Here is a 23,555-nt window from a genome sequence, read left to right as displayed (position 1 = left end):
AAACACGATCTGACCCACAGGCTATGCCTAACAAAGGCACACCGCAGGGGTCAATTATATCACCCCTCCTATTTAACATCGCCATATTCAGAGTCGCTAGGGCATTACAGGCCATACCCAACATAGGGTTCACCTTATATGCCGACGACATCACGGTGTGGACAAGGACAGGCTCCCTCGCGGAGCAGGAGCACTATCTCCAACAAGCCGCCACTTGTGTTGAAACAACAGCACACCAGTGTGGCTTGAAATGCTCTCCGGAGAAATCCCAAGTAATTCGCATCAAGGGGTACAATTACAAGACCCAAGACCCCATCCACATTAAACTTCAAGGAGAAATCATCCAAGAAGTATCACTCTCCAAATACTCGGCATTTGGCTACAATCTGACCGCAAGGCCACACACGCCATCAAACTACTCATAATATCGGCCACACAAGTATCGCACATGATACGGCGCGTGGCAAGAACCCGTAAAGGCATGAAGGAACAAGACACCATGAAATTGGTTCAAGCTCTTATCATCAGCCGTCTGTCCTACGGCCTTCCATATCTTCCACTTCTTAAAGCAGAACGAAGCACGATTGATGCCATCATTAGGACAGCTGTTAAAACTGCACTAGGCCTCCCACCATATACCGCCAACCACAAGCTTGAAGCTCTGGGAGCGCATAACACTTTCGACGAAATCCAAGAAGCAGTTCTCCTATCTCAGCGGGAACGCCTACTCAGGACAGAAACGGGTAGACTAAGACTTCAGCGAGTCGGCTACCCAGCGGACTTACGCGTCATACACTCTACCACTAACATTCCAACAGAAGACAGAGCACGCCTGCATGTAGCTCCCATCCCAAAGAACATGTCGTCCCACTTCTGCGAAGGCAGAAGAACAGCAAGAGTGAACTACATAAGACGGACAATGGGAAGAAGCGGCAGGGCCGTCTAAGTAGATGGAGCCTTGTACGGACCTCGCAATGGACGTGCAGCGGTAGCAACTGTGGTGGGATCCAATCATCCAGAAATCACAAGTCTAACCATATCAAACTGCTCCGTCCTGGAAGCAAAAGTGGCTGCGATAGCACTCGCCATACAACACGGGAATGCTATCAACCAATCTCTTCATATTATCGCCGACTCACAGGCGGCTTGTCGGCTCCTCCTAGCAGGAAGAATCCATGAAAGACTGCTCCACCTTGTTCAAAGCAGCCCAGGATGAAAGACTCTCGTTAAACACCAGATCACTTGGACCCCCGCACGCTCTGGGTTGGAAGGGAACGAGATAGCTGACGGTCTAGCTCGAGGTTGCACTAGCCGAGCGGATCCAAACACAATCTCCCCCGACCACTCACTACTTCAACCAATGTCAACAGTTTATAATATTGGGCTCCATCATCATCGCCTCATGCGCCAGTTCCTACCACCACCACATAGACAACTTACTGCGCAGGAAGCCCGCGACTGGAGACAACTCCAGACGGACACTTTCAAGAGCCTGTATAAATATCACATTCTGTTTCCAGAACGCTACAGACCTACCTGCCCATGGTGCGACGGTCACCCCACCACCTTCCATGTCACGTGGGGGTGCACGAGGGATAAACCCATACACTTACGAACACTTCAAACGAAGTAGCTATGGGAGGCCCCTCTGTCCAGCTCGGACCTGACAACCCAGCGCAGCCTGGTACAGCAGGCAAGGGCAGCAGCACAGGCCACACGGGCTCTGAAATGAGTTCTCCATCCGCCGCCCAAGTCTTCGACAACTACTTCTTTCCCTTCGAAATCAATGTTTCTACTACTACTATACTACTACTCGCCACGGTGCGCGCGCGCGGTTCTTTCGCACGAAGCACGCTTGAGAGCGCTGCAATACCATAGCGCATCAGCGTAGTCACGTTGTTTTTATTTCATACCTCGCGGGATTTCTTTAGCCATGCAGCATGTACGTTGCCACTAAAGATTAGATCGGTCGTTTTCGAATGCCCTCTACAACGTAACGAAACGCACTCGGCCCTAAGTGAATATATAAGAAATCGCATAATACAGTGAAAGCTCGTTAATTCGAACTTCAATAATTCGAATTTATGGATAATTCGAACTGTACGATTTGGTCCGGCCAAGCTCCACAGAAGTCTATGTATAAAGAAGTCCGTTAATTCGAACGCGAGATGGTTCCCTCACGGATAATTCGAACTACGCTCGCCTGGCACACGGCCAGAGAAACGCGCCTACTGCCTACACACAAGGCTGTATTGCCTCTGAAACGGAGAGAATGGCGTGAGAAGGCAAAATCGGAAAAAATCTAACCGACGCGGGGTCAGCCAGAAGGCAGCGGCGGCTGCCGCCTCTCCGTTCTACGTAACCTCCGAGACTTCTTGCCTGTTGCGAATCTCGGAGGCTTTGCAAATCTTGTACAGCTGCTAATGCTGTGCAGAGATGGCACGGCAAGCGCCAAAACACAGCGTATCAAGTACGTCGCAGCTGCGCTTGCAATCAAGAACCAACGAATCAGGGCCTTCGCCACCTTCACATGTTCAGCGTGTTTGTCTCGGCAGTCTTCGTCGGTTGTGCACCTCTGTTTTCAGCTTAGGAGGTATCGGCCGTCGCGATTCATTGTGATGGTGTTAAGCCTCGGCTAACGTTCGTTTCGGTGGACATCGGTGGTGTAGCACAGTCGGACCCACCCACGAAACACGCAAGCAGCTATTTGATGTCTAAAAGATGTCTTCAACGGCTAATTCAAAAGCCTAGTAGCTGTCTTGATCAAGACATTTTGTAGCCATGGACGTCTAGAAGTACTTCAGTTAGCCCTGCTAACGTTACGCTAAAAGTTGGCTAATGGACAGCTTGACAAGAACAACTGAAGACTTTTATTAGACATTCCCTCAAATTTTTGCGGCAGCTCTTACAGTAACACGACATTTGGCCACAGTTACAATTTATTTTAAACGAGGCATGGACATCAGAAAAAAAAAAGTTTATATTGTCGGATAGAGTGATGCAGAGGTAGTTTTTCCAGATGTGAAACATGGGAATAGTGTAGTACAGCCTCATTGGTCAATTTGTGCTTTTTAATTAGACCAATCAATTAAATGCCACCTGTCAGAATTATTTTGCAAATCAAACAAGATCTGTATTGTATGCTGATATACTTCCAATGTTCACTCATTGACCTAAACAAGAACATCTCTGCGTGAAACACACCATTATCGACAAAACTTCGCCCTGCTGGGTCTCCACCAAATTGAAATAGTTTCTAGCAAAGAAAAATTTTGTCAGTGATGCTGCAGTTCAGGCAAAAATTATATCCTGGTTTCAGCTACAGGGGGCATAATAGCCTTACACCAGTATACGAAACAGAACACTGTGCTGCAATGAGTTAAGAAATAAAGGATAGTACACATCTGGAAAAACACTCTGCGAACCACTCTAACTAGCAATATAAATATATTTTTTCTGATGTCCATGCTTCATTTAAAAGTAAATTGTAACTTACTTTCCGGGTGCCTCTTGTAAGGTAACGTCAAATGCTTGCACAGCATCACGCAGAAATAATGGCCAGTTCTTCGGCATACCATCCATTAGTGAATTCCTTGTATGTTGCATGTTACAAGATACTGAAAGATAAATCATAATATGCTGTTATTTTTTTTTTCATAAATTGTATGATGAGCTTTTCATGTATAAAAGGTGATTGCAAGCTAAAATGCAGCAAGGCATCAACTTCGCACCATGTCACATACTCATACTTTATTACCTAATAGATTAGAAAAGATGCAGAAAGTGTAATTAAGAAGAGTGACAAATAGCAGCAAAGGTGATCATCGATAAATCTTGAAGATGATTGCCGCCGCTGCCAGAGTAGGTCAGCCTTCGTAGGAGAGCACTGGCTGCCCACAAAAGCTTGCTGTCACAGGCCACCCATGACGGTTCTTGTAGACATAGGAAAGCAATACCTGCACAGAACAGGAAAAAAAGGGCAAGGGAGGAAATGGGAATGTTGAAATTGGAACTTCAATTAGCAATATGTGCTACGTAAGAAGTTTGGCTCACATTAAAAATAAATTTAAGCATTCCTTTCTCTTAAATTACGGGTATCTTAAGGTATGTATGCGATGATGTTTAAAATGACTAGTATATTTCCTATCATGAGAAGCCAACAAACACTGACACCAAGGACAACATAGGGGAAATTACTTGTGCTTAATAAATTAAATAAACGATAAATTAATGGAAATTAAAGTGGATGAAAAAACACCTTGTCGCAGGTGGGAACTGAACCCACAACCTTCGCATTTCGCGTGCTATGCTCTACCAATTGAGCTACAGCGGCGTCGTTTTCCCATCCACTTTCTTGGGTATTTATGTGTCCTAGTAGAACACTGGGAGTGTTAGCCAGCGCCCCAACTCAGACGCCTTGTTCCTGGCATATAGTCATTAAGTTGCATAGCAGAGTCAAAGTCAGCCTTTAAATTATTGTATGGTGTTTTGTGGCTAAAAAGCCACTTATCAACCTGTCAAACAAGTCTGAGAAGCTTCCTGCAAAATATAATCAGTTTAAAACAGTAATTCACTCTGCAGGTAAATGATGTACTAACTTAATTAAGTTAAATAGCGTCTTATATTGTTGAACTAAAAGCAAGTTTGGCATTTTGCGCTGCCTAGCTGTTGCCTTTCTTTCAAACTTAAACATGACACAGTACAGAGTAAGGAGGTAGCTTGCAAAGGAGGACTGGTGATAAAGTAGTGTTCCAAAGTAACACTCCTAGCTGGATCAATCACTTTTGTTGATATATTTTCAAGTGACCCTAATTGGCTTCGGGCAATACCTCACACAAATGATGCAACACCTTGGATGATGCTTCATACAAAGTTGAAAGTATCTCATGATGTGATCAAACGATAACATTGCCCGCTGACTTGGAAGTGTTAACATGCTGTTTGCGTGAGAAAGTGCGAAGTGATTCGTATAGGTGGCAAATTATCAGTGTATCTATACTCTCAGGTAATTCTGAGCATCTATGCTGACTTGCAACTGAGAAGCTACTGCACACAAAAAGGTGTATTCAAGTAATGGTCCATGCAGAATAATTGCCCACCTAGTGAAGAGGCAAATGTGGCAGGCTAATGGGCCAGGGCAAATAGATTGATAAATTCTGATAACACATCCAATGATATTATTGAAATAGGTGATAAAAAACAGCACAGGTAAAATTGCAGTCATGACAAAATTTTAAAAGCACCTCTGCAAACTGCTGGAACCCTCAGCATCATGCCTGTTCTACACGCACATATGTTGCAGCGCAATCTATATCTCAGACGCAGGCGCATCCACAGATCACTTTGTGATCTCCTCAAAATAAGGTTAAAAAACAGTCTGGTACAAGCTACTTGATGCGATTCATTTTGCAAGCACCAGCCAAGTGCTCATGGTGGTAGAACGAAACTGAAGTTTGTCCTTGTATGGAAGCCTTGGCCCATGTTTTATCAATTCTAGCGGCAAAGCACACCTTTTACAGCACACATAAATCTTAAATAAGACTGCTTGCTGATGCTGTACGGTAAGTTCCTGTAAAGAAACTAAATCACACAGAAAACATTTAGAATACCAAACTAATCAAATACTGGCTTGAATACATTTGTGCATTAGGGAAGCAAGGTGTAATGTACACTGTTGTAGAAAATTTTTACTCATGTATGGAATACTTCTATGACACAGCAGAGTTAATTTGTGAGTTCTTACATAGCAATGACTACCTACAGGTAAATTTTGTAAGGCTTAGGGAAACTAATTATTAGTAGAACTGTGTATGTACACTGGCACTGAGAAATTGGTTATAATAGTGGCAGCTTATAATGGACCAGAGCTAAAAAATGGCCGTTGGTGAGACACCAACTAGCTATTTTACCACGAAGCGCTCCCTGGCCTTAACCCACATAAAAAGCACTGGGAGGACCAGAGAGGGTACAGTACATTGGCTTACACTGATCATGATGAGGTCCCGTCATCCAGCTAGCGCCAAGGTACAAGAAGGATGTCCAGCCGTCTATAGAGTGAAAGGGACAAAATAAGATAGCATCAAGTCAGTTGAAAGGCAGATTTGCAATTACACATAAGGTGACCCAGTCACAGTCATTCATTAATAAATGCCAAGCTGTCGTGATTTCACTCCCAGATGAAGCACCTACTAGGTTAAAGGTTTTGCTGCTTATTTAGAACAAAACAAGTGAAATTTGTACATCAGCAGACGATTTAATTGGAATTGCATAGATGAAGTAAACATTGCAGTTATATTTTTTGCTTTGCTATAAAGTGGGATAGCTACAAACTGCATAGTCACTGACACACGCGCGCACACGTAAGTACAAAAGGACACAAAATAAGGCGAGTTCAGTCTGGTTCAGCATTACAGCCAGCGCGTCATCTTCGAATGCACTCCTTTCGGTTGGCTCGTGCTACGTTAACCACAGGCTAACAACCAGGGCAAAGTTCTGACTGTTGTTGCGGAAGTCGTGGAGCGCGGTAGTGCTGAACGGCTGAACACAAGCAGAACCCTCGTATAAAAGTAATGACGAAAACTCGCAGGGCAGAAGAGCCCATATATCAAGAATTGCCGCGGCTAACACCTAAATATATTCACATTGTTGACGAAAAACGAAGCGCAATGTATTTCACTTACCGGAAAAAGTGTTATCCGAACGTGCGACGTACAAAGACGCACCGAGACACGAAGGCGGCGAACGCAGATCCCGCCATTGTGGTAGTAAGCCGTCGGCGAAAACACGCAATACAGCCGATGTCACGAAGCACTGATGCAAAACACACGGCAAACAGCATCAGCACAGCTAAATGACTCCAGTTAATATCCAGTATAAATGTACAGAACGGCTTGAACAACTGGCATAACGAACCCACGACCGAGACATTGCGGGCGGGAGTGACCGTTTTTTTCAAAATTCCTGCCTCCCAGTGTTTCCAGCACAGAATGAGATGTCCGACAAATTTGGATTGTGCCGCCGAAGTGGTCGCAGCGCGGTGGCTCTGTGACACCGCTGTGCAACACCGGCATTTCGCTCCTGCTGCTGCGCGAGCATAGAATGGTTTCCAGGCGTCGTGTGCGCGCCCTGTATGGAAAACAATAACACGCCCTTGATTGTTGAAGTTCTGGTGTGAAATTATTTAATATGAAAGCCAATTAACTTATGTTGCTTCGAACGAGTTCGATTTGTCTGAGGCGTCTTTTATTCGCTAACGTCGACGGCCGACGGTAACCGCACATTTAACACGTCGTTTGGCATTTCATGCACTTTTAGACAAAAAGATCTAGAAAAGTTCTTGAGTTAGACATTCTGAATGCGTTTACCAAAACAGACTCCAGTGACACCCGTAGTGGGTTTTGCCGCAGATAGAATATATGCTAGCATATTCCAAGTGCTGAGGTTATGTTTAGAAGAAATTCTATTTTCAGTCTTATCATAGACCAAGACGTCTATAGCCGTTTGTAGCCATTTCAAGAAGTTTTTAAGAGGTTTTGTGTTTCGTGGGCAGAGCTTCGACTTGAAGATGGCGTGTACCCGCGGCACACGCCATCACTTTTTAACACGCCAAATTTCTGACACGCCCTACTGCTTCCAAATCGCAGTGTACTGTTGCTCTCCTTCACTTTCGTTAGTTCGAACTTTCGTTAATTCGAACTGAAGCGGCTTCCCCTTGCGGTTCGAATTAACGAGCTTTTACTGTAGGTCTTAGTTAGTTATCAAATTAAGCGGGATATAAAATATAATAGCCTAAGGAGCGCCACATGACGGCAAATCACGTGACGTTTGTTTCGTTCAGTTGCGGTTAACTACTTCTTTTTTTTATTCCTTCGTTCAAATTACGTGAAGCACCCTGTATATACAGGGTGTCGCAGGTAACTTTAGCCAGAGCTTAAAGATATGCGAATGTAACGTAGTTGCACAGAACCAAAGTAATGTTGTTTGCCTTCGCTTGGAGGTACTTAAACTAATTTTGTTTCAATCCTCCTAATTAGATAATTAGTCTTAATTATTCAACTTCTCAAATATTGCAATTAGAATATAAGTGTCAATGAGAAAATTGTAGAGCAACATGAAAAACTCCCGCTACAGCTTTCTGTTGCTCAATACGGGCTACATAAAAGTTTTATGTCAGTCGCGCGACAATCGTCAAATAGCAGCTGTTTTAAGAAGTGCATCAAATTTTCAAATATAACCTCGCGGCAAACATAGATACCTCTCGCTTGATGTCGCAGATAACTCCCCCCCCCCCTCCCCACGCACACACAAATATATATATATACATATATATGAGAGATAGGGAGGGAACGGGACAGGCTTGCCCCCTCCCCTTCGGAAAATAGTTGGTACGTCACAAGTGTTATATGATGTGAATGAGTGAGTGAATAAACTTTATTGCAGGTCCGGCGAGGACGTGAACTGGTCGCGCACCCGACTAGTCCCACGTCGGGACCGGAAGGTCTAGCCCACCGGCCCGGTCGCGGACACGCCGGACAGCCAGGATTTGCTTGCATAGAGCGGGGCTACTCAGAAGCGAATCCCACTCCTCCTTTGTGAACTTGGGGTATGTCGACCCGCACTCCCAGAGCATGTGAGGTAGAGTGGAGGTCTGGCCGCGGGACGGGCAGGCGTCGTCGCGATACACGTCGGGGTAAGCCTCGTGGAGAGCGGAAAGACACGGGTATGTGCTGGTCTGTAGAAGCCTAAGCAAAACGGCTTGCGCCCTATTCAACTTGGGGTGAGGGGGTGGAAAGACCCTTCTGGACATGTAGAAATATTTAATAATCTCGTTGTGAGTAGCGCGAGCGTCCCTGTGACCGTAGAGAGGAAGGGAGTTGGCGTTCCTTAAAGAGGAAGCGCGGTCGGTGAGGTCACGCGCAGCCTCGTGAGCAGACTCATTGAGGTTCGGGGGAGCACCCTCGACCGATCCTATGTGAGCAGGAAACCAGTGAATTGAATGGTTTATGAAAGCATGTGCACTCGAACCGTTAACAAGACGAACAGCTTCCTTGGCGATGCAAACCTTCTGAAAAGCCGTAACTGCTGTTTTGGAATCACTATAGATTTCGGACCCACGACCGTCTAGCAGGGAGAGGGCGATGGCGACTTGCTCGGCGACTCCGGGGTCTGAAGTGCGAATCGAGGCGCTGTTGGAAATGTTTCCGCTCGAGTCGACCACAACGACGGCGAAGGTGTTCTCTTCACTGTACTACGCGGCGTCGACGAAGCTTGCGCCAATGTCATGTCGCTTGATCTGTTTGAAGATGGCTGCTGCTCTGGCCTTGCGTCTGCCCTCATTGTGGACGGGTTGGACGTTTCGGGGCACAGGGGCCACTACGAACTTGTATCGAATGCACCTAGGGATCGGGGAACTAACCATCGGGAATTCCGCGGGGTGGTAACCGAGCTCTTCGAAGATGCGTTTACCTGCCGCTGTGGTGGACAGGCGACTGAGTTGCGCGCGTTCGTGGGCTTCGGCAATCTCCTCGGCGATGTTATGTTATGTTATGTTATAGATCCTCGGTATGGGTCCTGATGGCTAGCCCAAGAGCCCTCTCGACTACTGTGCGAATGTGACTTCAGAATACGGTGTGTCACTACATTGCTTGAAAGCTAATCGCATTACCGTCGAGAGTCAACGTAATATGTGAGCTGCAATTTTTTATGCGAAGCATATTACGAGGGCTCAACCCAGCTCCTCAGGCGCGGCGGTGACCATGAAATCACGTGACACCGTGACGTCACGACAGAGGAGAAGTGGCTTTGGCTCAACTCTTGCAAGACGGGCTGGGTGGGAATCGAACCAGGGTCTCCGGAGTGTGGGACGGAGACGCTACCACTGAGCCACGAGTACAACGCTTCAAAGCGGTACAAAAGCGCCTCTAGTGAATGCGGTGTTGCCTTAGAAACGCGCTGTTTCTAAGGCGTGCGTCTCTTGCTCAGGCGCACATTTCGTTGCCGCGCCGAACGCTGCTTTGCTCGACGCTCACCGCGTCCAATGCGGGGCGCGTAGTCGCTGCCCTGTAGCCCATTGTCTTACACCCCTTGGCGGGTCGACGGGAACGCTGTCGCGTTCCACTCTTGAAGGCGAAGAAGTAATGCATGAGTTGTTTCTTCGTCTAGCCGAACCAAATATAGCCAAGCAACAGCAGTTCACCAGGCTAAACAGTGGTTCAACAACTAAAATAAAGGCTAGTATGCTTCGCATCCTGGGCTTAACCTTACCTAAGCCACAGCCATTTTTTTTTTTAATTAGAAGCACGGGTTGCTTTACGAAAAAAAAATCTTGGAAAAAACTTCGAGAAAAATGATCCATCTGAATCTGAATCTAAAACATGAAAATAAATGCAGTGGGGTGATTAAAGCTTTTCGGATTACATGAACGGCTCAGAAACTCGTGTGGGATGCCCTATGTAGTAGGTGTAGTAGTTTTGCGCGAATAGTGATTTTTGATACCGAATCGAATACGAATCGAATAGTGCCATAAGCAAATCGAATAAATGTAATGCTTTTGGTAATACTATTCGAACCATGAACAGTGTCTATTGCAATTGTCATTGTCTATTGCAATTGTCTATTGTCACGTATGGCTACCCAAGTATACGTAGCCTCATGTTCTCATGTTTTATGTCTGCACTATGCCAGCGCGGGTGAACATTTAGTGTATTTTTACTCCAATTTATTTGTGCGGGGTTGACGTTCTCAAATATACGAAAACATCTTCAGGAATAATCGCATTTACGAATAGCGACAATTCAACTCGGTTTTTGAATCGAATAGGACACTGTTTGAATCGTTATTCGAAAGTTTCGAATGTTCACACAGCCTTACTACGTAGTGCACTTGACGGCTCTGAAAGTGCGACCGCGAAACATGATTGACACTTCAGTATCAAGCCATTCTACCAAGTATCGTAAATATGCTACGGCGTCTTTTAGAGCAACTAACCACGCATTAAAGATACCGCATATGGTGCTGCGGTGCTCCGCAAGTGTTTAATAAGCCGTATGCGCCAGGCCTGGGCACATTCAGAAAAATATGCGAGTGAATTAAGGCAAAAATGAAAAGGAAACTCAAGTCATATCTAGAGCTTGGTGAATGGCACCTTGCACTGGAATGCTGCTGCAAACTCTGACAGCTGCTTAACGGGTTCATTGCAACGGCGCCTCGCGTCCCCGTACAAGGGGTCCACGTAGTGGCCGCTTGAGCAAAGCGGCCACTACATGATGCACAAAGAAAGCAAAGCATGATGACACAAAGAAAAGTCTGTCTTACGCGAGGCTCGACAACCTGGCATACGCATTGCTCAAGTCTTGCACGACAGCTACTCTATACGCAGACAGGGCGGCCAGGAGAGCCTTGGTATCAACGTGGTACGGGGGCCAATCCGACGGCAGGGTGTAGTTCCAATGTTCAAAGAACCCTGTGCGGCCTCGCTTGTTTCGATTGTGGCTTTGGTTGTACGCCAGCTCGTGAAACAAACCCCTGAGCACTTCGTCAGCAATTAGCCGGCCAGCGCCGCCGTAGTTGACAGCTGGTGGCGGGTCCGAGTGGTAGAAAGGAAAGACAAAGTAGTCCTCCGCAACCGTGAGTGCGCCTTTCAAACTCCATCGATGGCTGAGTAAAGAGCCCGGCTTGAGAACATTCGTGATGTCTTTCTCCTGCAGCCGCCAGCGCCCGACCATCAGATTCAGCCAGTCGATGAAGAAGCGAGCGCGGCGTGATGGTTCTGGAAGCACGCTGGCCAGGAAGCTGTCCCTGTTCGACGGGGCAGCGGTACTATAGGCACGGAGCTGAAGAAACGCCATACTTCGACGTGCCACGTCATCGATGAGAACGTCTCTCACGTCTCGAACGAAGGACTCGGCTTCCTGATGCTTGGGAAACAGACTGAGCCATCCGACACCCACGGTACTTTCGATCTGGACGAGGCAGCGGCGCGTGTGAGCCGACGGAGGCAGACCTACGAGCTCGAGCGTGACGTCCGCGATTTCTCTGTGCGCCATCCAGCCCAGCTCATGAGCGACGCGAAGTCCCAGGCTCAGCGTTAACGCCTCTTGCGTCTCGGTATCGAGCCCCAGGATGTAGATGACAGACCGCAACAGACCCAGGTTTTCCACTTGCACGATGTCGCTGGGCGAGAAGCGTCGTGCCCACATGAAGTGTTCGTTGAAGAGGAGGACCAGGCGACCGGTTGCTATGCGCAGTGTCGCCGTCTCGGTAAGGTTGCGAATGGACATGCGCACTATTCTCGGTTCAGGCACGTTCATGGCAGGTCCCAGAATTTCTAGTGTGAGCTTGTCCATTGCCTCGATGGTTGAGACGATTTCGCCAGAAGCCGACTCTGAACCGCCGAACAGGCGCAGCATCTTGCGAACGTACCTGCGGTAGCGAAGCCACGGCGCCGACCCTGTTGGATGGCCGGTGAATGCACGCATGGTAGCCATCCACGAGCGAAAGGCGGCGCTGGGAACAATCTTCAGTACCGGCTCGGTGCTACCGACGCGAAGTGGAGACAGTCTGATGTTGACTTGAAACCAGAGATGAACGTTCCAGTTTCCAGACAGGTCGAGCAGAATCGCTAGTGGGTCCCAGCGAGATTTTTCGGGCCATGGCAGATGGCGCTCGAACATGAACCTTCTCAGATCTTCCACGCTGCTCTCCGAAAGCTCAATACAGGACCTGGCTAGGGCAGCCACTTTCATCTCGACGCTTGTCACAGACGAAACGGCTTGAGCCTGGTTGTGGCTGTCCTGGGAAGACTGTTGAATAACGTTGAATGCGTGTTTGTACATTGTATCTTCAGCCGCGTCCACAACAGAGAGCAGACGGTGTTGATGCTTCCAGCCGTCGCAGACATAGCGGTAGAAGTCGTTGCAGGGGTCTTGAGACTTGTTGATGGAAGTTCTTATAGCTGCCATGTAGAGTTGGCATGCCATTTCGTCGCAGCCTGAAAACAGGGGAAGATCCGCAGGTTCTGCATAAGCCCTTCGGGTGCTGGCACGGAGAACGTCGCGGTACTTTATGCGAATCCATAGGGTCGAGCCAAGGTAAATCAGAAGAGCGACGCTGCAGAGGGCGGCCGTGGTGGAAAGCACTGCTTGGAATCTCCTGTTCATGTACCAATTCCCTGGTCGAACCACTACTTCGACGTCGTTGCGTTCCTGCGAATGTAAATGTAGGCGCATTGACGTCGCTTTATATAACAGTTTATGATAGCAGAGGTCTGTAGTATATGCCATCAGTATTACGTGTTTGGAAGCAGTAGTGATAGTCTAATAGTAGTAGCAATTGTATTGTTCGGGCGTACTCTTCTGTTAATGGTGATGAATGTTAACAAACCAAATAACACAGAACAGTTTTTCGTTTCCCACTACGCCATGTCTATGCGACATTGTTGTGATACGGGCCCAAATTAAGAGCTGTGGCGTACGGCATCTATGCAGCTACACACTGGCCAAGGGTCGTGTTCACAAAGTTTCTATTAAGCAAATCCATTTCGTGATTGACCACAGCCGCGGGCATCATGTCGCCGTGTAGCCTATTATGGCTACCGCGGCTACCGTGCATATTTCAGGTCAGCTGGAAGCCTTGCATGCAGTCAGAGCCCACGGCTTCCTTGCGGACAACGTCTAGCCGACTCCACCAGTTCGCCGTCGTCTGTGTAGTGGCCTTTAACATAGTTGTTACCCGCGCCCCTCCAGATGAATGAAAGATGAAAGATGCCTTTTCCATATGGTAATGCCTTTCGCGTTTTTCGCGTTCGTGAGTGGTCAAGAGACGCTCCGCCGCGGGCGAAGTGTCGAACGCGGCCACTCACGAACACGAAAAGCGCCGAAAAACATTACCACCGGGAAACGCCATCGCTACCAAATCGTGGTGCAGGATGGCACGAGGCAGGTACAGGGCCCTGAATATTTGGCTGCGCGTGTTCAAAGAAAGATTTTGCGCGCACCGTTCTTGCTCAAATTTTGCACAATGATCGCGTTTTGCCGTCGACTTTGTTTAGTATAACACTTAGCACGATTAATTGCCTGTTTTTAAAACAAAAATGAGAAACTGTTTCGTCTATGGGAAAAATGGCGTCTGAAAAGCCAGCCCTGGCATAGACTTGTGTCACCAGTTGCCGTCATTTGCAGGAAGCAGCGCTTCAGAGAGTGCTGCCGTGTGTTGCGCGCTCCTGGAACATGCGACTGCCCGTCCTGAAACGTTGCTTTATGCAGATGACGACAGATGGCGACACAAGTTTATGCTTGCGCCATCGCCGCACCAGCTCGCATCCCCATAAGCGCCGGCAAATTTCCACTATTTTTGTTAAAAACCAGGCAACTAACTGTGCGAAGTGTTACATTAGATGGAGTCGACACCAATATGCGATATTTCTGCAAATTTTCTGCAAGAACAGGGCAGCGGTGAGCGCAATTTTTTTTTTTTGAACGCGCGCAGCCTAAAAATTTAGGACCCTGTATTTGCCTCCGGAAGCCTCACTCTAGAAGACATTGATGCGCTATAGCTGCAAGTCGGAGTCTCCATGGCAGGTTCCACTGAGATCGATTCCATACTCATCGGCGATCACTTCCCAAAACTTTCCTACGATTTGGTTCCCGCACAGACCCGCCTGGACTTAAACATTTTCACGCATCTTGGTGTAGATGAGGAGGACAATGATGACAGAACTGATGCTGTACGTAGTCCTCCCGACCGCAGAGACAGTGCACAGCGTCTCAACGGTCAAATACTATTGTATTGTATTGTATTGGGTTTTATGGCGCATAAGCGACTTAGGCTATCATGCGCCAAACACATTGTATAACTTACTTCAAAAATTGGGTATCCTCAGCGAGGTCCTTGTCCGGACAAGGTCTCTGAGGAGCCCAACAAACCAAATGAAGACGGTCCAATACTAAATTTTTGTTTTTTTCACGGACGATAACGATACTCCTTAGCGCAAAATTTGAGCGAAGCTCTATACGTGTTTTCATTTCGTGATACATTTCGTCGGCGCGGACAGGCTGTCTCATGTGGCACGCTGCAAACGGAGCGAAGTGTGGCGCAACTGCCTTGCTAATCAGGAAATCTCGAGAACCAGTGCGTTGGTGACACGTGGTTGCGATTCACAGCAGCCGCCGTTGACAGACCTCCGCACATGCAGCGCTTTGTTTCCATTCATGTTGTCAGTGGCGCCATCGGTGAACAAACGACGCGCGCTACTCCGGCGCCATCTAGTAGCCATCGTCGTCGCAGAGCCCGTCTTTCCTTCTCACGCATTCGCCATAACCTCCTCCTCCGCTTTCCTCCTTGCGCTCTCATCGCTACCGCCGTCTTTCATCCACCACTGCGCTCCGAGTTCAATTTCATCCTTTGCCATGCTGGCTCGCTCGGTTACGAAGGACGCCGACGCTTGCGTTCCGGTACTATGGCGTCATCTCGTAGTCTCGTGCGGCACTCTGTTTTGCTCCTCACCCTTTCAGCGTACTCTCCTCCCGCTTTCCACATCATGCTTTCACTGTAACCGTCTCCTGCACTTTCCTCATCGCGCTGTCTTCGCTATCTCCGCCTTTCGTCCACCGCTATGCTCAGCATTTGCTCTGTCCTCCTCCGCTCTGCTCGTTTGCTCGGTTACGAGGGACGATGAGGGACGCCGAGGCACTACGACGCTCAACGCATGAACAGGCGTCTAAGGGCTGCGCTCTAAAAGTTTCCTGTGGGAAAAAGCACATTTCTGAGCATTGAACTCGATTGCTCGAGGAGGCGGACATCACATGCGCAATAAATCAAAATGCATAATTTACTAATAAAGAAAGCTTCATTTTTAACGTAAAACTGTCGTACATATTGCAATTTACGAACTGTAGCCCGCAATTGATCTTTTAATTGATTGATGCATGGCGTTTAACGTCCCAAAGTAACACTGGGGCCGTGTCATTGAAGGAAACAGCGCAAAAGATGCGACAGGCAAACACGCAGTCCTCTCGAAGATGTTGCCTTACCAGCTATGGGCCTTAATGAGTACTGCAGGGTTAGTACTGCAGGGCCTTCGAGGAAGCCTCTGGACCACCTGGCGTTCACTTAACGTTCACCTAAACGTTTTTGCATGCGGCAGCCGCCCGGGTTCGAACCCATGACCTCGGGCTTAGCAGCGCAACTGCGCATCGCTTCAACGTAAACGCCCCATATCGCAACCTTACATACAGGGTGTTTCAGCGAACACTTTGAAACATTTTTAAAGGTTGCCTGTGACAGATGGCTCAATTCTAGTTTATGACCCGGTCTACTCGAAGCTGCAAACACTACCTTAACAAAAACGTGAAATTAAACATTGACTCATTAACAATAATTCAGTAATTATTTTGTCAAATTATCTTATGACCCATATTGCAATTCACAAATTCTAGCTGTGGACTTCGCAAGGCGGATCCACTTGGACCGTATTCTCAGGACGACATCAGTTTCGAGATATAAATTCCCGAACTTTGTGGAGAAATGCTTTGGCATTCCAGTTACTTGTGCGCTTCAGTACATGAAACGAGGTTTGCTTAACAATTTAACAGAAACGCCAATGCATTTCTCCGCAAAGTTCAGGAATTTATATCTCGAAACTGCTGTCATCTTGGAAATACGTTCCAAGTGAATCTTTCGCCTTGCGAATTCCGCGGCTATAATTTGTAAATTTCAATATGTGCCATAATGCAATTACTTAAAACATTATGGATGTTTATTAATTAGCAGATTTTGCATCCCGATTTTTTGTGCAAGTATTGTCCACCGCTTCGAGTAGAGCAGCTCATGGGCTAGAATTGTGACATCTGCCACAGTCGACTTCTAAAGCTTTTTGAAAGTGCTCGCTAAAACACCCTGTGTATGATCCAACATGCGCACACGACACACGCTGGTCTAACTCTCTCGGGCTCGACATCTGACTCCCACCTGGTTCATCGGCGCCGGCTCTGCGAGGCCTAGCGTGTCCAGCGCGGTGCCTGCGCCATCGCCACGAGCCGCCGCATCGGCAGCACGGCGCGCCGCCGCCTGCATCTGGCGCACTTCGTGAAGCTCGTGCAACTCGAGGCGCTGCAAGCCCGGCCGCCTCGCCGGCCGAGCGACGCGGCTGCCGCCGCCCACCGGGTCCACGCCCGCGTCCGAAGAGCTCGAACTGCTGTCACTGCTGCTGCTGCTGCTGCAGGAAGCTCTCGTCCCGGTCTCTGGCATCGCGACGCTCTTCAACTCGACCCGGTCTCCGGTGCGCCTGAACGTCGTTCTGCGAGTGAATGCGCGCTTCGGAAAGGACAAAGTTGCTCCGGGAGCTTCTAACAACCGCTGTGGCGAAGCCGATCCGCTGCAGCTGCTACACCGCGTGGCACGTTGTTGTTGTTGTTGTTGTTGTCCTTAGTGGCCGTGGCACATACCCACAGTGGGGGATTGGCCAAATTCGAAATGCAGAGCGTGACTGTTCTTCTTCTCTTCCTCGATCGTGTGCCTCGATTGGCGGGTTCTAGTCGCTCTTTGTTTAATAATTGCTTAATTAGCTTTTACAGCGACGCTTTTAATGGATAGGGTTCCGTGCATTTTTCGTGTCCGTCAGTAAATAAGTGTGAGCAAAAAATATTGTCGTGGCTCGCTGGAGACAAGAGCGGAGAGCGGTATTTAATCGAGAGAATTAGGACAAGCGCTCAGTTCAGGCTTCTTCTCTGGAAACTCGCTTGCACACACGAGGTCGTCGTCATAGTCATCAGCGTGGTTGGGCACAGATGGCTTCGCGGCAACATTATCATCAGCAATGGCCCGGGCCACTGCTCGCGCGCTCGTCGTCGTCTTCCACAGCTGCCTCCGTTCCGTTGCCGCTCGTATCAGCGTTTCCATACTTCCCCTCCCTCTAAGGAAGGGCTCACGGCACTGGCCCACTGCCGGTCGGTGCAGTGATTTCGTTCTCAAATTCATTGCCTCAGCGTGAGAAATGAAAACCCGAATGTGACGAATGAACGCGGATTTATAAAAGTAAATTGTCGGTGCGTACCTTTTGTCACGATTACTACCGATTACTACCCACGATTACTACCGATCAAGACAATAAATGTGTTCGTACCTTCGATCAAAATTCTGGGTCACTTCTTAGTCGTGTGCTACACACCTTCGCTGGTCCTCCACCTTCGCACATTGGAATGGCTTCGGAGTTTTTTATGCGAAGCATATTACTAGAGCTCAGCCCAGCTCCTCAGGCGCCGCGGTGTTGCCTTCAATACCACGTGACACCGTGACGTCACGACAGAGGAGAAACGGGGCTCCAACTCGCGCCGTCGCTCGCGGCGTCGCGGCGGTATATAAGCAGCTGCGCTTGCCTCTGCTAGACACTCACGAGGTGAGATGCCTCCTGGAGACAGAGCTGCTCGTTGGAATGAGAAGCGAAGGTTGCGGCGTGCTACAGAGACTGTTTCTAGGTGGCTTTAGCTCAACTCTTGCAAGATGGGCTGGGTGGGAATCGAACCAGGGTCTCCGGAGTGTGAGACGGCGACGCTACCACTGAGCCACGAGTACGATGCTTCAAAGCGGTACAAAAGCACCTCTAGTGAATGCGGTGTTCTAAGGCTCAGGCGTGCGTCGCTTGCGCAGGCGCACATTTCGTTGACGCGCCGAACGCTGCGTTGCTCGACGCTCACCGCGTCCAATGCGGGGTGCGTAGTCGCTCCGCCGTAGCCCATTGTCTTACACCCCTTGGCGGGTCGACGGGAACGCTGTCGCGTTCCACTCTTGAAGGCGAAGCAGAGTAACGCATGAGTTGTTTCTTCGTCTAGCCGAACCAAATATAGCCAAGCAACAGCAGTTGACCAGGCTAAACAGTGTTTCAACAACTAAAATAAAGGCTAGTATGCTTCGCATCCTGGGCTTAACCTTAGCTAATCCACAGCCATTTTTGTTCCTGTACCTCCAGATAGCTGGATTTCTCTCTATCACCCATAATAAGGTTGCGCAATACAATTCATAGCGTCGCCGCCGTGCAGGATTTTCTAAAGAGGACAACATACCAAACCCAGAAGTATCGGCGGATCAATAGCTGGAAGAAGGCGAATGATGATGACGACGCTGATGATGACGACGACGATGATGATGATAATGATGATGATGATAATGATGATGAAGAAGAAAAGAAGCAGCTGTATAAGGCATAATGACATGGGGAGCAAGCAGAGGTTACCAACAAGTATCTGGTCGGTCGGTCAGACTGTTCAAGCTGGCCAGTTGCTCTTGATGTTTCCAGCAAACGGGAAAAGTACTCCACACTAATGTATTAAGGTCTTGCCCAGTTACAACCATAGATAATGTTGAGTACTGCCTTTGAAGTAGCGCGTTTAAACCAAATGCTTTCCCGTATATGAACCGATGCAGTATAAGGAGCTGATTCCTCTTGTTTGTAGATATCTGAGAACCGAGTCACGAGGGAAGCGAGAAATTTTCATTCACATCCCCGAAACAATTAAGTTACTTTAAGTTCCGTAAGTTGGCAACTCAAAGAACCAATTCTTCTATATAAACAGTGAAAACATCATATGACATGCAGTGTAAAAAAGAAGGCATAATTTAGTTAGCCAGTAGCACTTTTCAGCCCCAAATACACGTGAAGGCACCAAAACACTCCAGAATGCCAGTTCTTGTGCTGTTTCCTTGTAGGTTCTTTCGGGACCTGGACACCGTTGTTTTAATAATGATCCTTGCATTTTCTGATAATGTTTTTGCTGTTATCGGCGCACACTAACAGCAAAAATACTGAGCACGCATTTGTTATAATAATGAGAGGATTAGAACAAAACAGCGAAATTCGGTAGAAGAAGGCCATTTTTGTACTGTTTGATCGTATAAACTTTGTCTCATTGGCTTCTCTAAAGTTCAGATGTGGCGTAATTATGAGAGAAACTGTTAATATAAGGAATGAGAAACGGGTGTGCACGAAAGCTTAGCAGAGAAGCCAGGCATCGATCATTATTTTTCTTATACACATGCGAGAACTCATTGTTGCTGCCTGGAGGAACAATTTACGGTTATCGGAATGTAACCGCTTTGGTCGCTTTCGAGTGACGTGTTATGCGTGGAGATGACAGACGCATGGCTATTCTTGTTTTCACACGTAGCTTCGCTATGTACATTACATATTTTGTAGGGCCACCTGCTTGCCACTTGCAAAAGAACCCAAACATCGGTCGACTGGGTTACCACAGGCACGTAGATATCCCGGCGTCTGCAAGTCCACAACTTGTGATTTCTTGCATGGTATTACGCACCCACCCTAGCAAAAATCGAGCATAAAATTCAGTTGCGTCCGAACTGAATGTGTATTTATTGCAACAAAAATTAAACATAAAGACAACATAATTTTTAAGACGACATTTACGATTGGACTCCAGATGCACGTGTTATTTCTCAAGAGAAATATGCTACAACGTTTCGCTGGAACTTCATATTTTTTCGCTGAGATATCTACGTGCCTGTGGTAACTCAGTCGACCGATGTTTGTATGTTTTTCTTTTTTTTTGCAGGTGGCAAGCAGGTGGTTACAAAATATGTAATGTACAGTCGCGGACAGAATACTATGGACCATGAAATCTAAGAAAAAGCTGAATATATCCGCAACCTTACAACGCAATTTAGTATTTGCATTTTGGGCCTCGACTAGAATATGCTAACAACGTTGTCGTGGGCAGTTTTACTGGTTACTGCTAGAGGCTGCTCGAGAATTTAACGTTTTCGGAGATCTCATGGTCCATTTTATTCTGTCCGCGACTGTACATAGCGAAGCTACGTGTTTAAACCAGAATAGCCATGCGTCTTCTTAATTCATTCCTATACCGAAGGTATATAGTATGGGAAAGCTATATTTCAGTTGCTAATGCAGTTCTGATGCGCCACGCGTGTGCAAAAATTAATGATGGGAAGAGTTACCGACCACTCTTCCTATACAGTTTGAAATAGGAGAAGGTTGTTTTTAGAAGGCGAGCGGATAGAAAAGTTAAAAATTGCACTTACTTCCAAACAGCAATGGGTGCAGAACACCAAAAGGAACTAAATCTGCCACTATATGAGATAACGAATTTACTTGGTGGTGGCAGTGCGTTAGCCAACCGAGCGAGTTGAAAGGTTGCCTTTTTCCGACGAAGACGAGTACGGTCACCAAAGTATTGCGGATGGTGCAAACAGCCGTTGTACACAGCCCGTTTGCTATGACCATACTCTCTTCAGTTCTTAAAGTGGAGTGTACTGTGTTGAAGTAGCATTGGTCCCGTTGAAATGTCACCACGACACAGCTCAAGACGTCTACCGTTACTGTCTGTATACTGTGCCGCAGGAATCATTCCTACGCTTTCAGTGTTTTGTGCCTAAAGAACGCCTGGGAAAGCTTATTTAGTTTTTGTTCAACTTAGGAGGCTAGCGTAGACTCTAAAATAGAGTGTTCATCAAAGTGAGGTTTCGATGGAAAGAACAAATTTCGCAAAGTACAGCATCCTCGGGCTGGTTGACGCATGACAACTAGAAGAAAAAGAGGCGATGGCATGACGCGATGTGCTTTGCTAGGCTGGTTGGTACACATTCTTTTTGTTTGTTTTTATTTTTACATACTACAGCACACACATTAAATCCTAATGATGCGAAAGTAATTGAAACCGCACAGTGTACGAGATTAATACAAAACAAAAAATGTAATATTTGGAGGGTGGGAACGAGTACAAAACTGACAGGGAAGAGGTAGCACCGCTGTTATGTGTCATCCCTCGTCCCCCCTATCAATTTCTTGCTAGTTTCCACTCTCTAAATAAACGGACTGACGGTTCTCCTACTGTTGCTAGTCGCACAGCACCGCGACTAGCAATCATGCACTGCAGGAAGATTCGAATAATGTACGTACAGAAAACCCCAAGAGAACTTCCCTCATTCAGCGACGCTCATTTCAACGCACTTTTTGGTTCAAGCATGTGAATCGGGGACCACGCAAATAGCACAGGCGACCTAATTGAAAATAACCTGTTGCTCGCATTGCGTAAGTAATATATTGTTGCCGTCTAGCAAGAAGAGCTGTACCAAAAAAAATAATGTTATGTCTCGTTTGAGTTGAGCTAGTCATGTCTCTTAAGTGGGTAATGAAAGTTCCACAAAACAACATACTTTATACAATGAAGCAGTTGCTTTAATTGCCAACAAACTGAGAGGAATCTGCAGAATGCAAACCCGTTTCACCTTCGTGCCAGAACCTAGCCTGAATGTCAACGAGTAGCTTCGCACCTAAAGCGTACAGCATCGGGAAACATGGACACGTTGATCCTGTTCAATTCACCGTGTAAATGCCATTGTTAGGAAAGTCATCATGAAAGGACAGTGTAGCAATATTTCGTTCTTGTTCTTTTTTTTTTGTTCTCAGGTCCCATCGAACCGAAGTCCCAGTGCAGTGAGGACGCGTCGCCGTTGAAAACATGACGTCAAACATGTGCATCTTCATGTGTAAATATTCTCCTAAAAGGAATCAGAAGGACATTGATATCACAAATTCGGCATTCAATATAAATTGTTGCCTTCCAGCCGTACAGTGCGTTATGTAGAAAAAGTTACCTAACTCATTCACTCGTCCACGAAATGTGGGATAGCGTTGGTCTACCGCCACACCACGGGCCACTAGCCCGACATTGCGTAGGGTAGAGTGCTTGAAGATTTAAGAGGTCCGGATAAACATCATTTAGCCGAACGGAAACCAACAACAGTCATTAGCGGAGTAGTGCGAGGTACAGCTTGCCAGCTAGGACCTGGTGGTTCAGAGGACAGTCCTCCAGCAAGTCCACAGGGAGGCCAAGGTCAGTGAAGCCCTAGACTAGGAGAGCCATCCATCATTCTCTGACCCTTTTTCCCCCATTCCTTGTATTCATTAAGTCTTACTAGTACTACTACTACCCAACTCTGTTCTAGTCCTAAAGCGTTCGTGTGTCAACGGTTATCAGTGCAACTAACCCAAACTACATAGTGTAAAAAATGTTTTGACTGATCTGCTTGAATATCTGGCCAGCGCACAGAAAACTTTGACCAATACTAAGCTATTCTTAATCTGCATTGATACAGTTACCTTTACATTCCAGACCGCATCGTTTCGAACCGCAAGTTAGACCTGTAAAGAAAATCGTTTCGTCTCCCTCCATTGGCCATCTCGTGACAATATTAGTCTGCCGCTCTTTTTTTTTCTTTGTTCGTTTTTTTTTGCACGATAAAGCTGTCCAATGTAAGACATTCTGTACCAAAATGCCAACTACTTTGCTTCGGATTGTGACGTCTTGATCGATGCAACTAGTGCAAGGGTCGTTAACAGATCCTTTCGTATTACTACGGGAGAAGAAACTGGAGGTCATACCATAGCGTGGTTCCCGGCCCACGTGAATGATTAACTAACCAAGCGGGTGGCCACCCTAACCAGTGGGCCAACTGCCTGGCGCGTGAATTCGCGAACCGCGTCCGAGCTAACGGTCCGGCTCTGCCACAGGATTGCCCCTTCAAAG

At 47.3% G+C, this 23,555-nt stretch overlaps 1 protein-coding gene and 1 long non-coding RNA gene across 2 annotated transcripts; both read right to left on the bottom strand.

Annotated features, from left to right (window-relative positions):
- Positions 1-3,735: 3,735 nt before the first annotated feature.
- LOC135912358 (uncharacterized) lies at positions 3,736-6,931 on the bottom strand. Its single transcript, XR_010567632.1, has 3 exons — positions 6,681-6,931; positions 5,985-6,047; positions 3,736-3,956 (listed from the first exon to the last, which is right to left on the bottom strand). It is a non-coding gene; the product is annotated as an uncharacterized lncRNA (long non-coding RNA).
- Positions 6,932-11,023: 4,092 nt separating this feature from the next.
- LOC135911741 (endothelin-converting enzyme-like 1) lies at positions 11,024-17,381 on the bottom strand. The gene is made up of 2 exons (XM_070539605.1): positions 16,966-17,381; positions 11,024-13,202 (listed from the first exon to the last, which is right to left on the bottom strand). Exons 1-2 carry the CDS (start codon positions 17,242-17,244, stop codon positions 11,310-11,312), a joined length of 2,172 nt encoding a protein of 723 aa, XP_070395706.1. The 5' UTR covers positions 17,245-17,381; the 3' UTR covers positions 11,024-11,309.
- Between the last annotated feature and the right edge of the window lie 6,174 nt (positions 17,382-23,555).

The sequence above is a fragment of the Dermacentor albipictus genome, chromosome 5, assembly GCF_038994185.2.
Source record: "Dermacentor albipictus isolate Rhodes 1998 colony chromosome 5, USDA_Dalb.pri_finalv2, whole genome shotgun sequence".
Classification (NCBI taxonomy): domain Eukaryota; kingdom Metazoa; phylum Arthropoda; class Arachnida; order Ixodida; family Ixodidae; genus Dermacentor; species Dermacentor albipictus.
Note: the sequence above shows the minus strand (reverse complement) of the source record. Positions and strands in the feature narration are given on the sequence as shown.

Coding starts and splice junctions, on each gene's coding strand:
- LOC135911741 (XM_070539605.1), bottom strand. CDS start 17,244: ATGCCAGAGACCGGGACGAGAGCTTCCTGCAGCAGCAGCAGCAGCAGT. Junction 13,203..16,965: donor AGCCGGCGCCGATGAACCAG/GTGGGAGTCAGA, acceptor TTACATTCGCAG/GAACGCAACGACGTCGAAGT.